General features: G+C 42.0%; 1 protein-coding gene across 4 annotated transcripts in view; it reads left to right on the top strand.

The window, feature by feature from the left end:
* Nucleotides 1-19,608, top strand: part of LOC126293555 (plectin-like) — a 210,774-nt gene that overhangs the window by 156,562 nt on the left and 34,604 nt on the right. For all 4 annotated transcript variants that reach the window (XM_049986828.1, XM_049986830.1, XM_049986829.1 and 1 more), the window contains 4 exons: nt 259-418; nt 3,067-3,245; nt 6,586-6,876; nt 14,898-15,032. In XM_049986828.1, coding sequence (XP_049842785.1) covers nt 259-418; nt 3,067-3,245; nt 6,586-6,876; nt 14,898-15,032 — 765 coding nt within the window. The remainder of the gene's footprint in view (nt 1-258; nt 419-3,066; nt 3,246-6,585; nt 6,877-14,897; nt 15,033-19,608) is intronic.

The raw sequence follows: 19,608 nt of genomic DNA on the forward strand, positions 1-19,608 counted from the left end.
AAATTGTGTTTCATTCTTCTGCAGGCTGTAACGTCTCTCCTCTTTCCCTCGAGAATGTTGCCTCGCACGTCTCCTCGACTTGAACGAAAAAAAAGCTGTCTGTCGAGCACAATTTTTACGTAATCACAGACTGAGCAATTGAGAGTACTCGAATAGAAATTAAATCACCGTAACCTGTATTACGTTACCTCAGAAGTGTTCTCACCTGTATTCAATTAGGAGAAAGGAGACGAGTGCGGTACACGTTCTGTCCCGCAGGGCGACGGCTGCGCCTCGTGCGAGGCCCTGCGGCAGCGGGCGTCGTTCCTGGAGGGCCGCACGGAGGGCCTAACGGAGGAGCTGTGCCGGCGGCAGGCGGAACTGCGGGAGAGCCGCGGGCGCGCAGCCTCACTGCAGAGGGAGCTCGCGCAGCTGGCAGGTGAGTGCGCTGGCGGCCCGATGCGGCTTTGACCGTCTGCCTCTGCGACACTTCGAACTCCGCCTGGGGCTATCGGCGAGGTGTACGAACGTCCGCGAAGGAACGGCGGCTCCATCTTTCTCGAGAGCTGAATCGGGAAAAGGTGACGACGTCGAAAGCCGGGTTCCTTCCCGAACGTGCTACGTCTGGTTCGGGTCGGGACTTCGGACCAGCCAGTCCGTTTCGGGACCGGTACTATCCGCTAACCTCTCGTAGATGCCCCTCTACGACAGAGTGTACCGTCACGCCGGTACGTCGGTCGCCGTCTCCGAACTGTTCCTCTACTGTAAACGGTACACGGTTAGGAGGATATGCGTATGCTGCTACATTAGCTTCACAGTCTCTGTGTCCCTGTACTCCCCTCCCCCCATCTCCCGTCAGTCTCCTCCCGATCCTATCTTTCTTTAAATGGCTTCCCATCTCCTCTCACTATTCGTATCCTTCCAAGTGTAGCATTTTCTTAAGTACAGAAAGGGGACCCCACCCTAACCACTTCACTGCTGACTCTACACGCAGTGGCAGGTAAATTACTCCAGGGATTTTCCAAAATCACACACTTCCATGAAACTGCTTCAGATTGTACCGTCATCGGTGCCCAACTTTTCGTTTCCAGTTTTCCGCTGTCCGGCAGTGTCACTCTGTGCACCACAGACCTCCGACTACAGAAGTGTGCGACTTGTGAACAGCCGCTCTGCACCCCATTCTTTTTAGCTCACGGCGTTGTTGTGCTAGCTGGATTGCCGGTAGCTCGTAGTAAATCACTAATAGTGCTTTCGACTGATTTTGTACAGTGTTTCACAATGCAGTACGTTCTCTACGTCAGTAGACGACGGCTGCCTCGCGTTCTACCTCGACATTTGTACTCGACGGTAACATCGGCGACAGGTGACTGGGGCAGCTTTTGAACGACAAAATGTCCGTGGTGCCCTCGTTACTCTGGTGAGATCCGATGACCGGTTCACGTTCAAATTCATTGACCTTCCCTGAGTGAGTCATTCTGCTGTTACTTCTCCTCTGTTATTACAGTACTCCCCTGCCTCCTTTTATACTGGCAGGTCTCCCCCTCATTACAACGGTCGAGTCTGCATTATGTAGTAGCTTCCAGATATTTTACATCACGTAGTGTTCGTTATGCGCTAGCTATACGCCTGTACTTTGCACCGAAAGTTAAAGAAGCGCCTTTGCATACTGTCTCATTTTATGGTTCTGTACCGGAATCGTTACAAACAAATGGAAACCTTGTAGGATTACTTTGTCAGTAAATATGCTTTTCTTAACTATTAATAAAATCTATTGAAAGAAGGAAAGCAATTTTATAAAGTTTTAAATACACAATGCAAAATCAGTAAATCTGTATTATTGTACCGGAGTAAGTTCATTGGTCGTTTGCATTCGTAAAGATAAGATTGTGGTCACTGGTGGAGATTTCCGAAAATAGATCTGTCGAGGAAAAAAAACCCGACAGCGCCTTCTAATGGTTCTCTAGTATACTAAGTCGTCACTGAGGTACCAGGTGTAGAAGTATGAAACTGGAATTTCCCTATAGATTGTGCTAGCCATCAGTGTAAGGCCCGTGAGACCGCATCTGCAGTGCCATCTGCTTCCCGTAACGGCAGACGATAAACGTTGACACGCGGTAACCAGACTTCTGTACGTCGGCATCTGTTTCGAACACGTAAACGTGTCGAATTTTGTGCGTACGAACTACAATTTGTGGACAGAAAGTCGTTTCTCCGTCGTTGAAATTCCTAAGTGTCATAAATTGTAGGTGAATCTGGGCAAACCGTCGGCAACCACTGCGAGACCAAATCGCTTCGGAAAGGAGACAGTGCTTAGTGTTTGGTGGAATAAGAAGGGTGTAGCGTATTACAAGATGCCAAAACCTAGTGAAACCGTTAACACCGATCGCTACAGACAACAGACGATCGATTTAAATAGAGCATTATGTGAAAAGTGACTGGACTATGGAAAAAGGTGACAGACAGTTATTCCACAATAACGCACGATCACACACGGCAAAACGGGTCAGAGAAACGATCGAGGTGTTCAGTTGGGAAATACTAGGGCACACAGCTTGTTCTCTAGGCTCAGCTCCACCCGATTATTGTCTGTTTGCACCACTGGGACACGTTCCCACTGAACGACACTTCAGATTGTACGAAAATGTACCAAAATGGCTCACTGACTGGTTCGCTTCAAAAGAAGAACTGTGTTTTTGCTGTGGCATTCATAGCCTGCTGGAGAGGTGGGAGAAATGTATAAATCGCAATGGAGATTATTTTGAATATAATATTGTTTATCAGTTTCAACAGATATGATTATTGAAACCAAATTATGGTTTCATACTTCTACACCTTGTAAACATCTAATGTTCTAAGCTGAGCAGATTTATAAAACTTTAAATTACGGTATCTCTTTTTTCTGTGATATGATTTTGATGAAATGAAGCCTGTATATTGCCTCAAGCTGCTCTCAAGTTACATGTGGAAACCCCCCCCCCCCCCTCACACACACTTATATTTACAGTTATTAGTTATATATTATTAGTATTAGTATAGATAAATACATCTCACTTCATTATTGTTTCTATTCATTTTTGTCCCTACCAGAAAAGAGAGAGTCCCTGGAAGCAGAAATAGTTCAGTACAAGCAGAGGCTGAAAGATGCGTCGCAGTCGCAGGAAGAAGTGAAGGTCGAGGAGGGGCAGCTGGTGTCAGAGGCGTGGCAGTCAGTGCGCTCAGAGGAGCGGCGGGAGGCGGGGAGGCGCGCGGCTGCTCTGGAGGCGGAGGTGAGTGTGGGCGGGCGGGCGGGCTGCGATCACCTGCCGCCGGCTGGACGCGTACAGTTACCACACACTCCTGCTCTGCGGGAGGGGCAACGTGTCGTCTGGACGGTCGCGAGTTAGCTGGGACTTCTGGCTCTCGGGCCTACGGCAGATGTTTTCAGACATTCCCGGGTCACTGCTGACCCCCTCGTACCTCGCAGATGCCGCATGTGTCTTCTGACGATTGTTTTTCTGTATAGTAAATGCTATTGTACCGAGTTTAGCTGAAATTCCTACACACGTTCTTTTGTTATTCTTTGCATTTCGAATTGCATATCTTTCTGTGTAGTGTTAAACAGTTTATTTTGTACAAACTCGTAAAATACGGAGAACCTGTACGAAACTTTCACATTTTTATAGTTTTTGATACAGACAGTATGTGGAATAACTGTAGCTGTAGGGGTGAGGGTACTTGTAAGAATGAAGCAAAAACATTCTTAAAAATGAACCGAATGACTCGAAACAATTTTCCCGAATTTATGAAACGTCCCACCCCGGTATATGCATTTCGACGCACGTAATTTTGAACAAAATTCAAATACGGGTATCGCGTTAGGTTGTAGTAGCAATATCTAACTCACAGTTTGACATTCAGTGACAAGTATGTTTGTGTTTTCAGGAAATTTACTCATTTAGAAAAGTCAACTTGTACAACAGGCAGAGATAGTGAACTACCGCAGTGATTGCAGTTTTTATCTGTGACCCTGCTGTATGCATGTTATCCAAGTAATAGGTACTTTAAAACAAATGAAATGGTATTTGTAATACGATAATATGAAAAGGGAGTCTCTTCACAAAATACAAGTATGAAGCTAGTGTAAAATCACTATGCAATGTCAGAAGCCAGTTAAAAAATATTTCTAATGATGCAAAATCAAACAGTGGAAAATCCCGGATGAAATGTAACAATATTGTGAAAAGGATAGTTGCTACTCACCATATTGTGGAGATGCTGAGTAGCAGATTGGGACAACTGAAAGACTGCCAGAAAGGGAGCTTTCTGCCAACAAAGCCTTTGTAGGAATTATACAACAGACAAAACACAAGAGTGTGTGTGTGTGTGTGTGTGTGTGTGTGTGTGTGTGTGTGTGTTTACTATGAAGGTTTTGCTCTCTGAAAGCTCATTTCCTGACAGCTCTTTTGTTCTGTTTTTTTAACAATACCTCATTCATACCTGTACAATTAGTGTGCGTTGAGAAAAAGAGATATGATCACTCGTAAGACAAATATTACAGCATTTCAAGGTAAATGCCCAGTATTGTTGATGATAGTAATTAGCACTGAAATAATTGAGCAGGTGACAGATTTTAAATATTGGGGATGTAAGAAAAATTATCATTATGGTCATTACATAGATAAGTTCCAGAAATCTCATGAAATATACAAAACAGTAAACAGAACTGTCAACTTCAAAACCCAAAACGAAACTACAATAATTTTTTTAAAACTGTGGGACTACCATTACTGTTAAATGGGAGTGGGAATTAGATAAATATAAAGAAAGACGATAGCAAAATATAAGCACTCCAGATGAAATTCTTGATGAGAGTAAAGATTGCACCGGATGGACAGTTCCCTCCAGAATCGGCTGCACAACTAGGTTACACAAGTGAGCATTTATCGCCAGGGGGATTCAGATACACAATTCGATTGTATACCCATCGGTTTGAACGAGCATTTCGGCTGCCTGAACTCGTGGCCAGTGCAGAAGTGGACAGCACCACCTCACCGCTCACCCACATAGCCCGGAGACAGTGAAATGGGTGCATCTGACCCGTACCGTCACCGCCCGCTAAGAACCCCGCCGTCCACGGTACCGAGCCGGTTCGCATTTTGCGCCCTGACTGTCGCCACGCATCCCAAAACTCGGACCCAAACTAGCCCCACTGAAGGCACTGCGGTGTTCGGCTGTGCCGACTACGAGAACAGACGCGGAGTGCGCGTGAGGTCCAATTTGCCGGCAGCGAGGCTGCGGCACAAAAGTATCCCGAGGGAAGCTGCGTGAGTCCGGATGAGGTTTCGAGATGAGGTTTTCGTTTATTTTGCCTGCCTATCTGTGTTTTTGATGTTGATCGCATTGTTGTCCAGTCTGGTGCAGCTCGCCTCGCCCCTTCACGTCTGCATAACTGCTGGAACCTGCACCACTCTGACCTCCTGCATTCAGTCAAACTCTGCCGCTCTTCTACAATTTATTCCATTCACACATTACTCTATTAGCAAACTGACGACTCTTCATTGTCTCATTAATTTTCTAAAGCGCTAAAATAATTGCTCGATGGAATGTAGTATACCTTCCAGTTATTAAACGAGTTTATTTATCGATTTTTGAATTTCGTGGTATTGTGATACTCCGAAAAACTGCAGAGTCGTGGTATACTGACAGCTACAAACAAAAAAATATACACAACAAATGAAATGAATGAAAGGAAAAATTAAAGGTAAATTTTACAGTTTTCCGACAATCTGAAGTCCCCGAAACCAGTCTGGTGCAGGTCTTCTGCACTGACCTAGTACCCCACTTGGGTTACGTAAGATGAATACGATTTTCAAAACTAAAATTCCAATTTCATAGATGCAGTGGCTTTAGCACCTGACACAAATTTTCTGAACCATTAAAAACTGTTGAACTGACTGTCATTGTTCAAATTAGAATATGATTTTATTTTTTTTTCTGCACATTTTCACGTCTGCAGCAGTTGTATGGTATCTCTTATCACGTAAGTATATTTGGGCTACAGTTAAAACTTTTGTCTGGCCGCAAACTGTTAAAATTTAGCAGGTCTGCCAGGTATCTGGTACAACTTTACTTTACCGTACACAAATTCTCGGTGTCTCTTTTTCAATTATAAAGTCTGGTCCACCACCGACTGTATTTTAATACTGTGCGATTACACGAATGTTGAAACTTTTAACTCGAGTATGTCTGTGTGGTAGTTTATAATGTTAGTCTAACTACTAACTAGTAGTGGCATATTTCACGAACCGTAAGTGTGACCTCTCACTGCGCTATGGAACGGATCAGTTTTACAATTACAGTACATTTTCTCAGGGAAAAATACTGTAACACGTACGCCTCGGGCCTGGGTTCCGATTCGACACGCAGTTAATTTGACGGGAAATTTTAAAGTACTGTACACCCATTTGTAGAGAGAAAGTTAATTATGGAAGATTTCGGTGCACCTGAAATGGCAGCTTTATGACTAGTGTGCGTTACGTCTGTCGACTTTTGGCAATGAAAAATAGCTTCAATGCCATTTGTACCGTAAATGTGATTAATTTACAAACTCGAAATTTAACGGTGCAGACGGAGAGGCTGACTGGAGAATTGGCGCGAGCTGTAGCGGAGTGCGGTGCTGCACGGCAGCGGGAGGAGTCTCTGCAACAGGAGCTGGCGGCGTGCCGGGCGGAGGTGGAGGCGGGAGCGGGGGCGAGTGGCTGCGATGCCGAGGAGGCGGCCCGGCTCAGGGAGAGGCTGGAGGAGGTGGAGCGGCACGTGGCTGAGTCCGAGAGGCGCGCCGCGGAGGTCTCCGTGAAGCTGACGGCGGAGCTGACAGCCGCGCGCGGCCTCTGCGAGCAGCTCGCCGACAGGCTGCAGGTGGGTGCGGCTGCCTTCTGCACGCACTGCCGAGCCTCCTGTGCAATGAGAAACGTGACTTCTCGAGAATATCGAAAAGCCGTAAATCATCAGCTGCTTACAGCAGTGGAACTAGAATTCCTTTCCTGTGAGATGAGAAGTGATGGGGATGGGCCTCGCTGTTGAGGGACTGTACTTCTCTCTCTTTCACCCCATTTGAACCCATCCCATTTCACTCATTCTCTCATCTCCCTTTCTCACTTATCATGTCAGTGTTCTTTTCCTTTTCCTGTCCTTCCTTTTCTCCCATCTCCCTCTCTTTTTATTCTGTCTCACTTGGTATTAAATACCAGCAGTGGCAGAGCATTAAGAGTTGTTTTGATTACAGTGCAGTGCTGTCTGCAATTTCTGGATTGCATCTTTTCAGTACTGTTGCAACAAATATCGTGCTTCTTAAAGTCTTCTTTTGTTTTTTTAATGTAAAACTGACGTTCAGTGAATGACAGTGAGGTTTTTATAAACTGACATTAACTTACATTTGCCATCTAATTGTGTTGTTTTGGATTCGTAACGGTACTGTTCATAATGTCAGTTTAAGAGTGGTGTTAGAAAATATCGTGCTTCTACAGTTTTCATTTACGTAGTTTCTCGTACTGGCTACATTTGACGAACTGTGATTGTGTTATTGTACATCTGCCTGCCACGTGGAAGTTAGCTGCACGATTCACCGATAGATAAATTTTTACTGACGATTACATTATCAGACTTTAAGTGTGTCATTCTGTTTTTTAGTGTACTGTAAGTGTAGTGTGATGCACGACAAATGTGGACGTTGCTGTAGATTAAGGCACGGGAGAAGTATCGGAAGTGTGGCTCGATGTTTCACTCGGGATAATGCAGTGGGAAAGCTAAAATGTGTCGGACGGGGCTCTTCCATGACGGTGTAGATTACGTAGTCGAGATGAGAAAATTGTGGAACTGAATAGAAAGATTTGTGCTACCCAGATGGAATTATAAAAGGCGTATTTTGAGTTAGGTGGGTTGAAGGGGGAAGAAGAGAATGGAAGCTGGGGAAAAGTGACAAGTAATAGGCAAAAGGAGAAAACTGCAGAATCACTTTCCAAATTCTAGTTAACAATCAGTTTGACCACTTGTCTAAAGTAGGGGAAGAGCCTCAGCCAGTGTTTGAGCTTAATACAGTGCAACGGACCCGTAGGAACGACTCGATTGCTGGGATGGTAGAAAATTCACGTAGAAAGGAAAGGGTCTCACTACCACGAAGCAGTCACAGGAGATGTGGAGATGTGTCGGCCAGTTGCTACAGGAAAAGCTGGGTGTAGAATACCGTGCCACAAGTGTCGTGAAAGCTAGGACTGAGCTTAGCCGGGTGACAAAGAAGATAGGGGCCTCCTTCAGAAATTTTACTGTGAGGATAAGGCACTTATAATATGAGGAGCAGGAAACAGTGTGGCTAACAACTTAGACTGTAGTATCAGAGGTGATCTGGAGGAAATAGAATCAGCAACAGCACACACTTATGGGGAGTTCATCGAGGTTTTTCCAGTGACGTAGCTGGTCGTGGTCTAATGCAGCTGTTAGACGTGTGAACAGAGAGCTGAGTGAATTGCTGTTGACTCTCGTAACTGAGCCGTGCCTGTTGCTGCAATTGTGAAATGGGGATACACTAATCGTGGCCTGCATCTAAATAGGAGGGGGAAGGAAAGGTTAGCTGAGCGTGTTGCAGATAGTTTGGGGAGGTGTTCACGAGCACACTAGACAAAATCAATGTGATTACTGTAATCAAAGGGGCACAGTCAGTGGGTTATAGTCAGGTTACAGTCCGAGAGTATTGAAAGAAGTTCTTCTTTTCTTCTCGGTGACGTACAGTTGTAGTGCGTCGGCTACTCGCAGGCGACGTTCCCTAGCTTCTCGAACCGGCTCTTCGAAGTGGTCGATACCACTTCGTGTCTCGATATTCTGTGACCGAGATTGCTTCTTTCTACCTGGTGGGCACTTTCCTTCTATTCTGCCATCTAGAATTAATGGCAGAAGTTCATATTTCTTTCCTCTCGTAATGTGCCCCAGGTACGATGTCTTCCTCGTTTTAATTGCCCCCAACAGTTCTCTATCCACTCCAGATTTACGCAGCACTTCAGCATTGCTCACTTTCTCAATCCGTGATATTTTTAGTAATCGATGCGAGAACCACATTTCTGTTGCTTCTAACCTTTTTACAGAAACTGCTTTAATTGGCCAAGTTTCTGCTCCACAGAGGAGGGCAGGGATAATGTAGCATCGTACCAAGAAATTAGAGCAATAAGAGACTGTAGTATGTGTAACAGTTTGCAGAAAAATAACATTAATTTGCTTCATCAGAACATTAGACAGTTGAAAAACAAGATATGTGAGCTCTCTGTATGCCTAGAAGATGTGAAAAATTCTGTCACTCCAGATGTTGTGTGCCTCTTTGAGCACCGTGTAGCCACAGGCATGGAGTAGTTAAATATCAGGGAGTATAGAACTTGCATAGTTTTGGTGTAGAGATAACACGGAAAAAGGAGGAGTTGCAACACATATAAATGTTGGACACAAAGACAAAAATATTGTAACGAATAGTTGATCAAAACATATAAGTTTGTGCATGAGAGTTGTTACAGCGGAATACTTCTCTAATAATTGTATCTGTCTATGTATGCCCTCCAGGAAATTTTCAGTTATTTAAGAGAAATCTAGATGCATTATTGAGCTTTCTTAAAAGATACAAACAAAACAAAAATGAACTAGAATTATTATTTGGGTGTTTCGATGAAATTTCAGTAGTCAGTTTTCGAGCTTTTGTCCAGCAAAATAGTAGGACACCGATTGATAACATTTTTATATATAACACACAGGCTGTAACAGTTAATGTGTACTCAATTGCTAATGAACTATTTGATCATGATGCACAATTAACAGAAATAAACAGTATGGCATGTCACAACCCTGAGGCATACAAAGCAGTGAGACTTATTAATGAGAACAGGATATAGTGTTTCAACAGTAAGCTTCAAGGGGTGGTAGGGTGTGAGGTATAAGTAGAGAGTGATGCTAACATCAAATTCAGTTTATTCCACAGTTAATTTCTATCAATATTTGAAACTTTCTTTTCTGAAAACCCATCCATAAGTGAAAAACAAGTAAGCTGTAGACAACTAAGGGAATTCAGAGCTCATGTAAGAGGAAGAGGAAAATTTATGTAAAGGCCGGAGTAAGTCAATATCCGACATTAAGCGCACACTACAAAAAATATTTAATATTTTAAGGAAAGGCATTAAAATATCCATAAGTATGCATGTCCTGAAAGCAATAAATAATGCAGACAATAAGGTGAACACTAGAAGTACCATGTGATTTATTTTTGACCCCCGAAGGTTTTTCAAGGGTTCTACCCCCGTCCATAATCGTTGCAGGACCAAATGCTCCCGTGACTTTTCATCATATATGGGATTGTACAGTTCGCCAAAATTTCATCCCTCTATCCCTCCTAGAAGTATGAAAAATTTATCTGTTATACAAGTTGTACCAAGTGGGTCAATTTTTACCTGTACACGTTTTAATGCAATTTGATACCGGTAACACCAATTTCAGACACTAAATAGTTTCTGAGTGTGCCTTGACATTACTCACTAGATGTTGGAGTAAATTACAACACTTTGTGCCAAAAAGAATGCAAAATACAGAGAATTCAGACGTCAGGCTATACTTTATATCAGTATTATACGGACTGGCTTCATGCAGACCTACGGAGTGACACTGGGAAGTTATAGAGTAACGTATTATATAGTGGGAAGGCTGCGTCCCCATCCCTCCTACATAGCTGTCTGGGGCACTGCCAATAGTTCTCTTACACGGCAACAGATATCGGGCATGTCACCCCTACGGAACATTACGACTGACAACTTCTTCACCTCTGTGAAACTGGCAGATGAACTGAAACAAAAAGCAACAAGTTTAGCTGGCACTCTCTGGAGATCACCCAAAGAGGTACCTCCAGCGACACCAATTGGAAATGGTGCATTTAAGAAAACGAACGTGCAAATTGGGTGACAATCTTCTCACGGCATACCAAGGGGGGGGGGGACAAAAAAAAAAAAAAAAACTTTTTCTGAGCAATGTGTGTGCTGGATGTCAGATGAATGAGGATACTGAGAAGAAACTACAGAAACGGTGATGTTTTATAATGAAACTAAGAGTGGAGTCTATATAGTTGACCAAATGGCTAGACACTACAGTGTCCAGGCCGGCATGTCTTTTACAATATTTTTGACCTTGTCACACGCACAATTTTTAAATTACTTAGCTCTAAGATTTCTCAGCGAGACTTTATCCTCGGAGCAGCAGGTGAGCTTGCTGCCCTCTACAAACTGCAAAGAGGAGCCAATTCCCCCTTGCAGCTACTCGATACTGGCACTGGCTAATATGGAAATAGAAGGAGTTATCAGATTCGGTTTCCTGCAAACAAAAAACAACAGAGGGGAATAAAACATCAAGCATGTGCTTAAAGTACAAAAAATGTGTGTGCAAAAGTTGCCAAGCAAAAACCCTTGTTGAATGTCTGAACTGTGAGCAGCTCTGTCAAGTCGGTGTTTCTATATATTTCGAAATATTTATAATTACAGACTGAAGTTCTTTCTTCTTACGTTTTAATTCCTCGATCACAATAAGCGAGAAAACGCACGGAGCATTTTAGTCACCTGCTGTGTTTTAGAATCTTTCACAAATTCTCGGTACTTAACTTGTATGTAAAAGTTAAAAATACTATTAGCACTCACACAAACAATATGTTTTTATTGTGTTGCAACTTTTTTTATAAAGAAAAACATTGTAATTTTGTTTTACTTAATTGTTTAATGATGATTGATGAAAGACTGTGGAATTTCTTATGTAAAATTAAAATTAAAAAAAAAAAGAAATATTGAAAATATGTATTCGACAGTGTACTGTGCATTTTAGTGGCCAAATTATCATTTGGTTACACTTTGGGATCTTCCTGAAAAATACTGTCAACATGGCGGCACTCAAATTACCACCCTAATGTGAATAAAACGGTGGGTTCCAACTGTGGGTCAGAAATGATCCACATTGTACTATTAGGGGTATGGCGAAGCCCGGTACTTCTAGTGCTAAAACTGTACAGAACGTTGTCAAACGAGAGACAGGTCAGCCAGTCACTGTACAAGATTCCGTAAGAATTAAATTAAATGACAGTGCTGTGGCTGATAATTCGCAAGTTGCAACTACTTTTAACAATCATTTTCTGATCGTAAAAGCAAATACGGGATTAAACGGTTCAGTTGAAAAAGCGAGAGAATATATTAAAAATGTCGATCCACAAAACTTTATGCAGCTGAAAGTAGCACCGGCGTCCTTCACTGAAATTAATGTAGTTATAAAAATTCTAAAAAATGAAAGCTCATGTGAGGTTGATGAAATTTCAAACAGAATTCTGAAAAGTCGTTCCAACTTAATAAGTAATGTCCTTAGTGATATGTGCAATGTTTCACTGCCACAGGGAATTTTTGCAGACACATTAAAATAAGTAGTTGTGAAACTACTTCATAAGAAAGGTGACAAGACACACTTAACCAATTATCGTACTGGCACATTTCCAAAATACTCGAAAAAGTTATGTATTCGAGTGTAGTTGCACACTTAAGTGGAAACAATTTACTTAGGATGTCACACTTTGGATTCCAGAAAGGTAGCTTGAGAGTGCCGTGCCTACATTCACTCATGAAACAGTACGAGCCTTAAATAATAACATATCTTCAGCTGGTATTTTTTGAGGTCTTTCCGAGGTATTTCATTGTGTAGCTCACGTTACTCTCTTAGAACAACTCTAATTTTATGGAATTGATGGCTTTACGCACAGCTGGTATAAATCATATATAGCAAACAGAATGCAAAACGTACTGAATAATTCGGACAGTGTCGGAAAATTAGAAAACTGTAGTGGCCGGGAAAAAAGAAAATCACAAAGGAGTCCCACAGGGTCCAGTTTTAGGTTCACGTCTGTTCTGTAAGTACACGAATGACCTTCAATTTAACATTCGACAAGCAAAATGTTTTCTTTTTTTCTTTCTCTCTCTCTCTCTCTCTCTCTCTCTCTCTCTCTGTCTCTCTCTCTCCAGACGGTACTAGTGTTATAATAAATCCCATTAGAGAGAAAATAACATAAGAGCTGGTGAAGGATATTTTGTAAAGAATTATTAAGTGATTCTCTGAAAATGAACTCTCCCTAAATTTTGAAAAAAAAAAAAATAAAATAAAATAAATAAATAAATAAAAAAAACACTCTACTATCAGTTTTGTGCAACAAATAGTCATACCACAACTGATGCAACAGATGAGCTGGAGTAAGTAAATAGGGAAGAATGCCCCACATGTTGTGTTTACATCTTTATTAAAGTTACAGAGCTTCTCAGACAGTTAAGTTCAGCTACTTTTGCTCTTTGTGTTATTGCTAATCTCAGAAACAAACATATCGACCTAATCAGGTATTTTGTATATTTCTACTCGTTAATCTCTTACAGAATAATTTCCTCGGGTAACTCGTCATTTAGAGAGAAGGTATTAATTGGACAAAAGCGAGCAGTAAGAAAAATATGTGATGTTCAGCCAAGGATGCCAGGTAGGTAGCTCTTGAAAGAGCCAGATATTTTAGCTGCACTGTCACCATACATATATCTGCTACTGAGATTCATCATAAACAAATCTGTCACGGTTTGAGAACAGTGACGTCCGTACCGACAACACTGAAAGGAAGAATGGAGCAGTTACAAGTAGGACTTGCACACAGAGGGTTCCGTGCAAGCCTACTATGTATGTAGAAAGTTCATCCATTCCGGGAATTGAGAATCTCAATGAATTTTTCCTATTATTGTACTGACACTGGCAAGATATCGGTCTCGGGGATTCTGAGACTTTCAAGAATGTTTTATTTTCAAGTTTGACATTGAATAATAGATTAAAAAAGAAATATTTTTTTGTGTGATATAATTACAAAGGAAAGCTTCTCTGATATTTCTACCATTATTTGTACTGTAAACCTTGCTTCTTGCCAATTTTCATGATTGTATGTCAACGTAAAGTATCCTATAGGTTTTAATTAGTGAGTTTGCCAGTATCAAAATATGTGACGTAAATGGCAATATCTTTTGATCGTAGTGGCGTAAAAGCTTCACTTTTTACAGCACTGAAGCACCACAAACCTCAGTGTCTGACATAAATTTCAAGTGGATACATCTATCTACTGATGAGAAAAAGGGTTTTCGACAGACAGACAGACAGACGACAGTTGGACAGGTGGATGGACGGACAGCTGGGCGGGTGGGCGGGGGTGTGGACAGGCAGATGGACGGAGGGGCAGGCGGGCCAAGTGATTGTAGCCAACAATTTTAACCTGTCATTGTATGACTAAAAACTAAGTTTGTCATAACTGGTAACTGTGTCAATTGCTTATACTACTTTCCTGGTAATAGTATGCAACTGAGTGCACAAATAAAAGCAGTTGCATTATTTTGAAGGATATTATTAGTGTGTATATTGCGAAGATTATTATTTTAATATGTGACAGGCAGTAATCTGTGTGTGTGTGTGTGTGTGTGTGTGTGTGTGTGTGTGTGTGTGTCCTAATTAAGTTACCTAATGAATTCACTATAATTGTTATGAATAAATAAATAATAATAATAGGCTTTGTCCCATTTACTTGACAAAATATAGCTCAAAGCTAGTTAGCTTGACAAAAGAGTAACTACTCGAGTGGTTTTTCTGATCATTATATTTCTGGAAAGTGCTGTAAATGTACGTAGTCTGGATTTGAAACTTAAAAATTTGTGTCGCACAGCATCTGTTGCTCTGTCATTATTAATTCCTAAAGGAAGTGCTTTTAGGTCGATGAGCCTCACATATAATTATTACATTTTTATGGATGTCTGTAGTACTGTTACCTTCAAAATTTTTGTTGTTGTAAAAAAGTCTGCAAAACATTATGTCATTTGCAGGAAGGTAGAGTCGACAAGAAAGACTCGGAGACTTGCACAGAGTGGGAATATCCTGACCTGGAACAGCTGGTAGCGAGGCACCGCGAGGAGATCGAGAGGATAAAGGACCAGACTGTTGACTACTTTGCCAACCAGGTATTCCTCCATCAACCATTTCCTGCTCGAGCTGTGTTCTTTGTGGCGATGGTTACAGGGTCGATCTGGACTCTAGTATCATGTGTGGTGGTGGTGGTCGTGGTGGTGGTGGTGGTGGTGGTGGTCTTCAGTCCAGAGATTGGTTTGATGCAGCTCTCCATGCTACTCTGTCTTGTGCAAGCTTCATCATCTACGAATAACCACTGCAACCTACATCCTTCTCAATCTGCTTAATGTATTCATCTCTTTGTCTCCCTCTACGATTTTTTGCCCTCCATATTTCCCTCCAATACTAAATTGGTGATAGTTTGATGCTTCAGAATGTGTCCTACCAACCGGTCCCTTCTTCTGGTCAAGTTGTGCCACAAACTTCTCTTCTCCCCAATCCTATTCAGTACTTCCTCATTAGTTATGTGATCTACCCATCTAATCTTCAGCATTCTTCTGTAGCACCACATTTCGAAAGCTTCTATTCTCTTCTTGTCTACGCTGTTTATTGTCCTTGTTTCACTTCCATACACGGCTACAGTCCATACAAATACTTTAAGAAAAGACATCCTGACATTTAAATCTATACTCAATGTTAACAAATTTCTCTTCTTCAGAAACACTTTTCTTGCCATTGCCAGTCTACATTTTATATCCTCTCTACTTCGACCATCATCAGTTACTTTGTCCCCCAAATAGCAAAACTGGTTTACTACTTTAAGTGTCTCATTTCTTAATCTAATTCCCTCAGCATCACCCGACTTAATTCGACTACATTCCATTATCCTTGTTTTGCTTTTGTTGATGTTCATCTTATATCCTACTTTCAAGACACTATCCATTCCGTTCAACTGCTCTTCCTGGTCCTTTGCCATCTCTGACAGAATTACAATGTCATTGGCAAACCTCAAAGTTTTTATTTCTTCTCCACAGATTTTAATACCTACTCCGAACTCTTCTTTTGTTTCCTTTATTGCTTGCTCAATATACATATCGAATAACATTGGGGATAGGGTGCTCCCCTTTCATGCCCCTCGACTCTTATAACGGCCATCTGGTTTCTGTACAAATTGTAAATAGCCTTTCACTCCCTGTATTTTACCCCTGACACCTTTAGAATTTGAAAGAGAGTATTCCAGTCAACATTGTCAAAAGCTTTCTCTAAGTCTACAAATGCTAGAAACGTAGGTTTGCTTTTCCTTAATCTTTCTTCTAATATAAGTCGTAAGGTCAGTAGTGCCTCACGTGTTCCAACATTTCTGCGGAATCCAAATCGATCTTCCCTGAGATCGGCTTCTACCATTTTTTTCCATTGGTCTGTAAAGAATTCACGTTAGTATTTTGTAGCTGTGACTTATTAAACTGATAGTTTGGTAATTTTCACATCTGTCAACACCTGCTTTCTTTGGGATTGGAATTATTATATTCTTCTTGAAGTCAGAGGGTATTTCGCCTGTCTCATATATTTTGCTCACCAGATGGTAGAGTTTTGTCAGGACTGGCTCTCCCAAGGCTGTCAGTAGTTCTAATGGAATGTTGTCTACTCCCGGGGCCTTGTTTCGACTTAGATCTTTCAGTGCCCTGTCAAACTCTTCATGCAGTATCATATCTCCCATTTCATTTTCACCCACGTCCTCTTCCATTTCCGTAACATTGCCCTCAGGTACATCACCCTTGTGTACACCCTCTATATACGCCTTCCACCTATCTGCTTTCCCTTCTTTGCTCAGGACTGGTTTTCCATCTAAGCTCTTTATATTCATACAACATTTTTTTTAGACCGAGGTGGAGCCCACACTAGCTTGATGGCCAACTCAACAGGTCTACTGCCATCTCTGGATAAGAGTTAGTTTTCATTAAAGTGAGGTGTCGCAGGATTTGGGTACTGCAATGTTTGCATACGTCTGGGTTAAGGTTAACCATTACTACGTGCTCATCTGGAAATAGATTGCGTAGTAGGAACAAAGGGTAGCAGTTTGAAGGGAAGAGGAAAAAGGGTGGCAAGGCAAGAGCCAAGGGGAAAAAATCTCTGCGATAGTTAGGTCGGGTGGTAAGAGCAGTAGCAGATGTCTTGCTGCCTGCGATAGGTAGTGGAAGTTTAGGCTTTGTCAGTAGTGGGTATCATGCATGTCAATATCTTTGACATTGTGCGGTGCTGTCACTCGATGTCTGCTGGTGCATGCTGGTGTTGAACTCTCGATCAACATCAGCAACCTTCAACAGTTAGGTTTATCATCGTTTTTGTGTATGATAGGTCATAAATCGGATGCACAGTGTAGGGTGTTGTTGGGGAATTGTTTGTGCATCAGTGAGCAGGCGTGTCGGTTTCCCTGCTGTGGCCTGTTGGTCGGCTGTAATAGCAGCTGGTAATTCCCAGTCAACGTTGCCGATATGCAGGGGTTGCCAATATTTGTTGCTTGTCGGTGTATGTTAGCTTGCCGTCAGTGGCTATGCCCCAGCTAGTAGTGTCTTTGGCCACTTGTGCTAAAGATAGAAGTGGTTCTCTTTTCTCCAAAGGTTTCTTTAATTTTCCTATAGGCAGTATCTATCTTACCCCTACTGAGATATGCCTTTACATCCTTATATATGTCCTCTAGCCATACCTGCTTAGCCATTTTGCACTTCCTGTAGATCTCATTTTTGAGAAGTTTGTATTCTTTCTTGTCTGCTTCATTTAGTGCACTTTTATATTTTCCCCTTTCATCAGTTAACTTTAGTGCATCTTCTGTTACCCAATATATTTTCTGTTACTAGCCTCATCTTTTTACCTACTTGATCTTCTGCTTCCTTCACTATTTCATCCCTCAAAGCTACCCATGCTTCTTCTATTGTATTTCTTTTTCCTGTTCTTGCCAATCATTACATAGTACTCTTTCTGAAAGTCTCTAAAAAAATCTTTTTTTTTTTTTTTTTTTTTTTTCAGTGCATCAGGGTTTCACCTCTCTTAAATTTCCACCTTTTTTGCAGTTTGTTCAGTTTTAATCTACAGTTCATAACCAATAAATTGTGGTCAGAGTCCATATCTTCCACTACTGGAAATGTCTTACAATTTAAAAACTGGTTCCTAAATCTTTCTCTTACCGTTATATAATCTATTTGAAACCTTCCAGTGTTTCAAGACTTCTTCCACACATACAATCTTCTTTTGTGATTCTTGAACCAAGTGTTAGCCACGATTAATTTATGCTCTGTGCAGAATTCTACCAGGCAGCATCCCCTTTCTTTCCTTACCCCCATTCGATATTCACCTACTATTTTTCCTTCTCTTCCTTTTCCCACAATCGAATACCAGTCCCCCGTGGCTATTAAATTTTTGTCTCCTTTAACTATCTGAATAATTTCTTTTTTCGCTTCATACATTCATTCAATCTCTTCATAATCTGCGGAGCTAGTTGGCATATAAACTTGTACTACTGTAGTAGGCGTGGGCTTCGTGTCTATCTCGGCCACAATAACACATTTACTTTGCTGATCGTAGTAGCTTATCCGCATTCCTATTTTTTTTATTCATTATTAAAACTACTCTTGTGTTACTGTTATTTAATTTTATATTTATAACCCTGTATTCACCTGACCAGAAGTCTCATTCCTCGTGCCACCGAACTTCACTAATTCCCACTATTTCTATCTTTAACCTATCGGTTTCCTTTTCCAAATTTTCTAACCTACATTCCCAGTTTAGGGATCTGACATTCTACGCACCAATCAACATAACACCAGGTTTGTTTCTCCTGATAACGACATCCTCCTGAATAGTCCCTGCCTGGAAATTCAAATGGTGACTGTTTTACGTCCGCAATATTTTACCCGAGAGGATGCCATCATCATTTAATCGTACAGCAGAGCTGCATGCCCTCTGGAAAAATTATGGCTGTAGTTTCCCCTCGCTGTCAGCCATTCGTAATACCAGCACATTGAGGCTGTTTTGGTTAGTGTTACAGGGCCAGATCAGTCAATCGTCCAGACTGTTGCCCCTGCAACTACTGAAAAGACTGCTGCCCCTCTTCAGGAACCACACGTTAGTCCGGCCTCTCAACAGATATTTCTCTGTATCGCCGAGGCACGCGAGCGTCCCCACTGACGGTGAGGTCCACAGTTCACGGGGGGGCAAAATTCGGTATTCCTTCCTTTGACCTCAGTTTTGGTGCAAATTACATAGTGCTGTCTCCTGTATTCGGTAATCCGACACGGTAACACTTCCGGACGGAGCCAGTTAAGCGTAACTAGTAGAAGGTGGCAGCATTCGCTTTCCTCTGTGGTCGGGGGGAGGGGGCGGAGCTGGCCACGTGTGTTAGTTTACAGAGGAGGAGCTACGAGGTCCACACAGGGATCGGCTTCAGCTTTTCTCAAATGTGGCAGCGTGTCGAATTGTGCGTAGTCGGCAGTTGAGGCGGACAGTAGCAGCAGATACGAGTGTTTGCCCTCCCGGCACATACTGTCGGTGAAAACCTCTGGGGTTTCCAGCTGTATCGCAGTTTTAAAATACCTCAATGTTTCTAATAGTGTAGTACTCAGTGTACTTTGGGAAAGTATGTAGACGTTGTGAGAGTCGTAATATTTATATCTGTGGTGTACCTCCCTCCACACG

The sequence above is a fragment of the Schistocerca gregaria genome, chromosome 10 (genome assembly GCF_023897955.1).
Source record: "Schistocerca gregaria isolate iqSchGreg1 chromosome 10, iqSchGreg1.2, whole genome shotgun sequence".
In the NCBI taxonomy this organism is placed as follows: domain Eukaryota; kingdom Metazoa; phylum Arthropoda; class Insecta; order Orthoptera; family Acrididae; genus Schistocerca; species Schistocerca gregaria.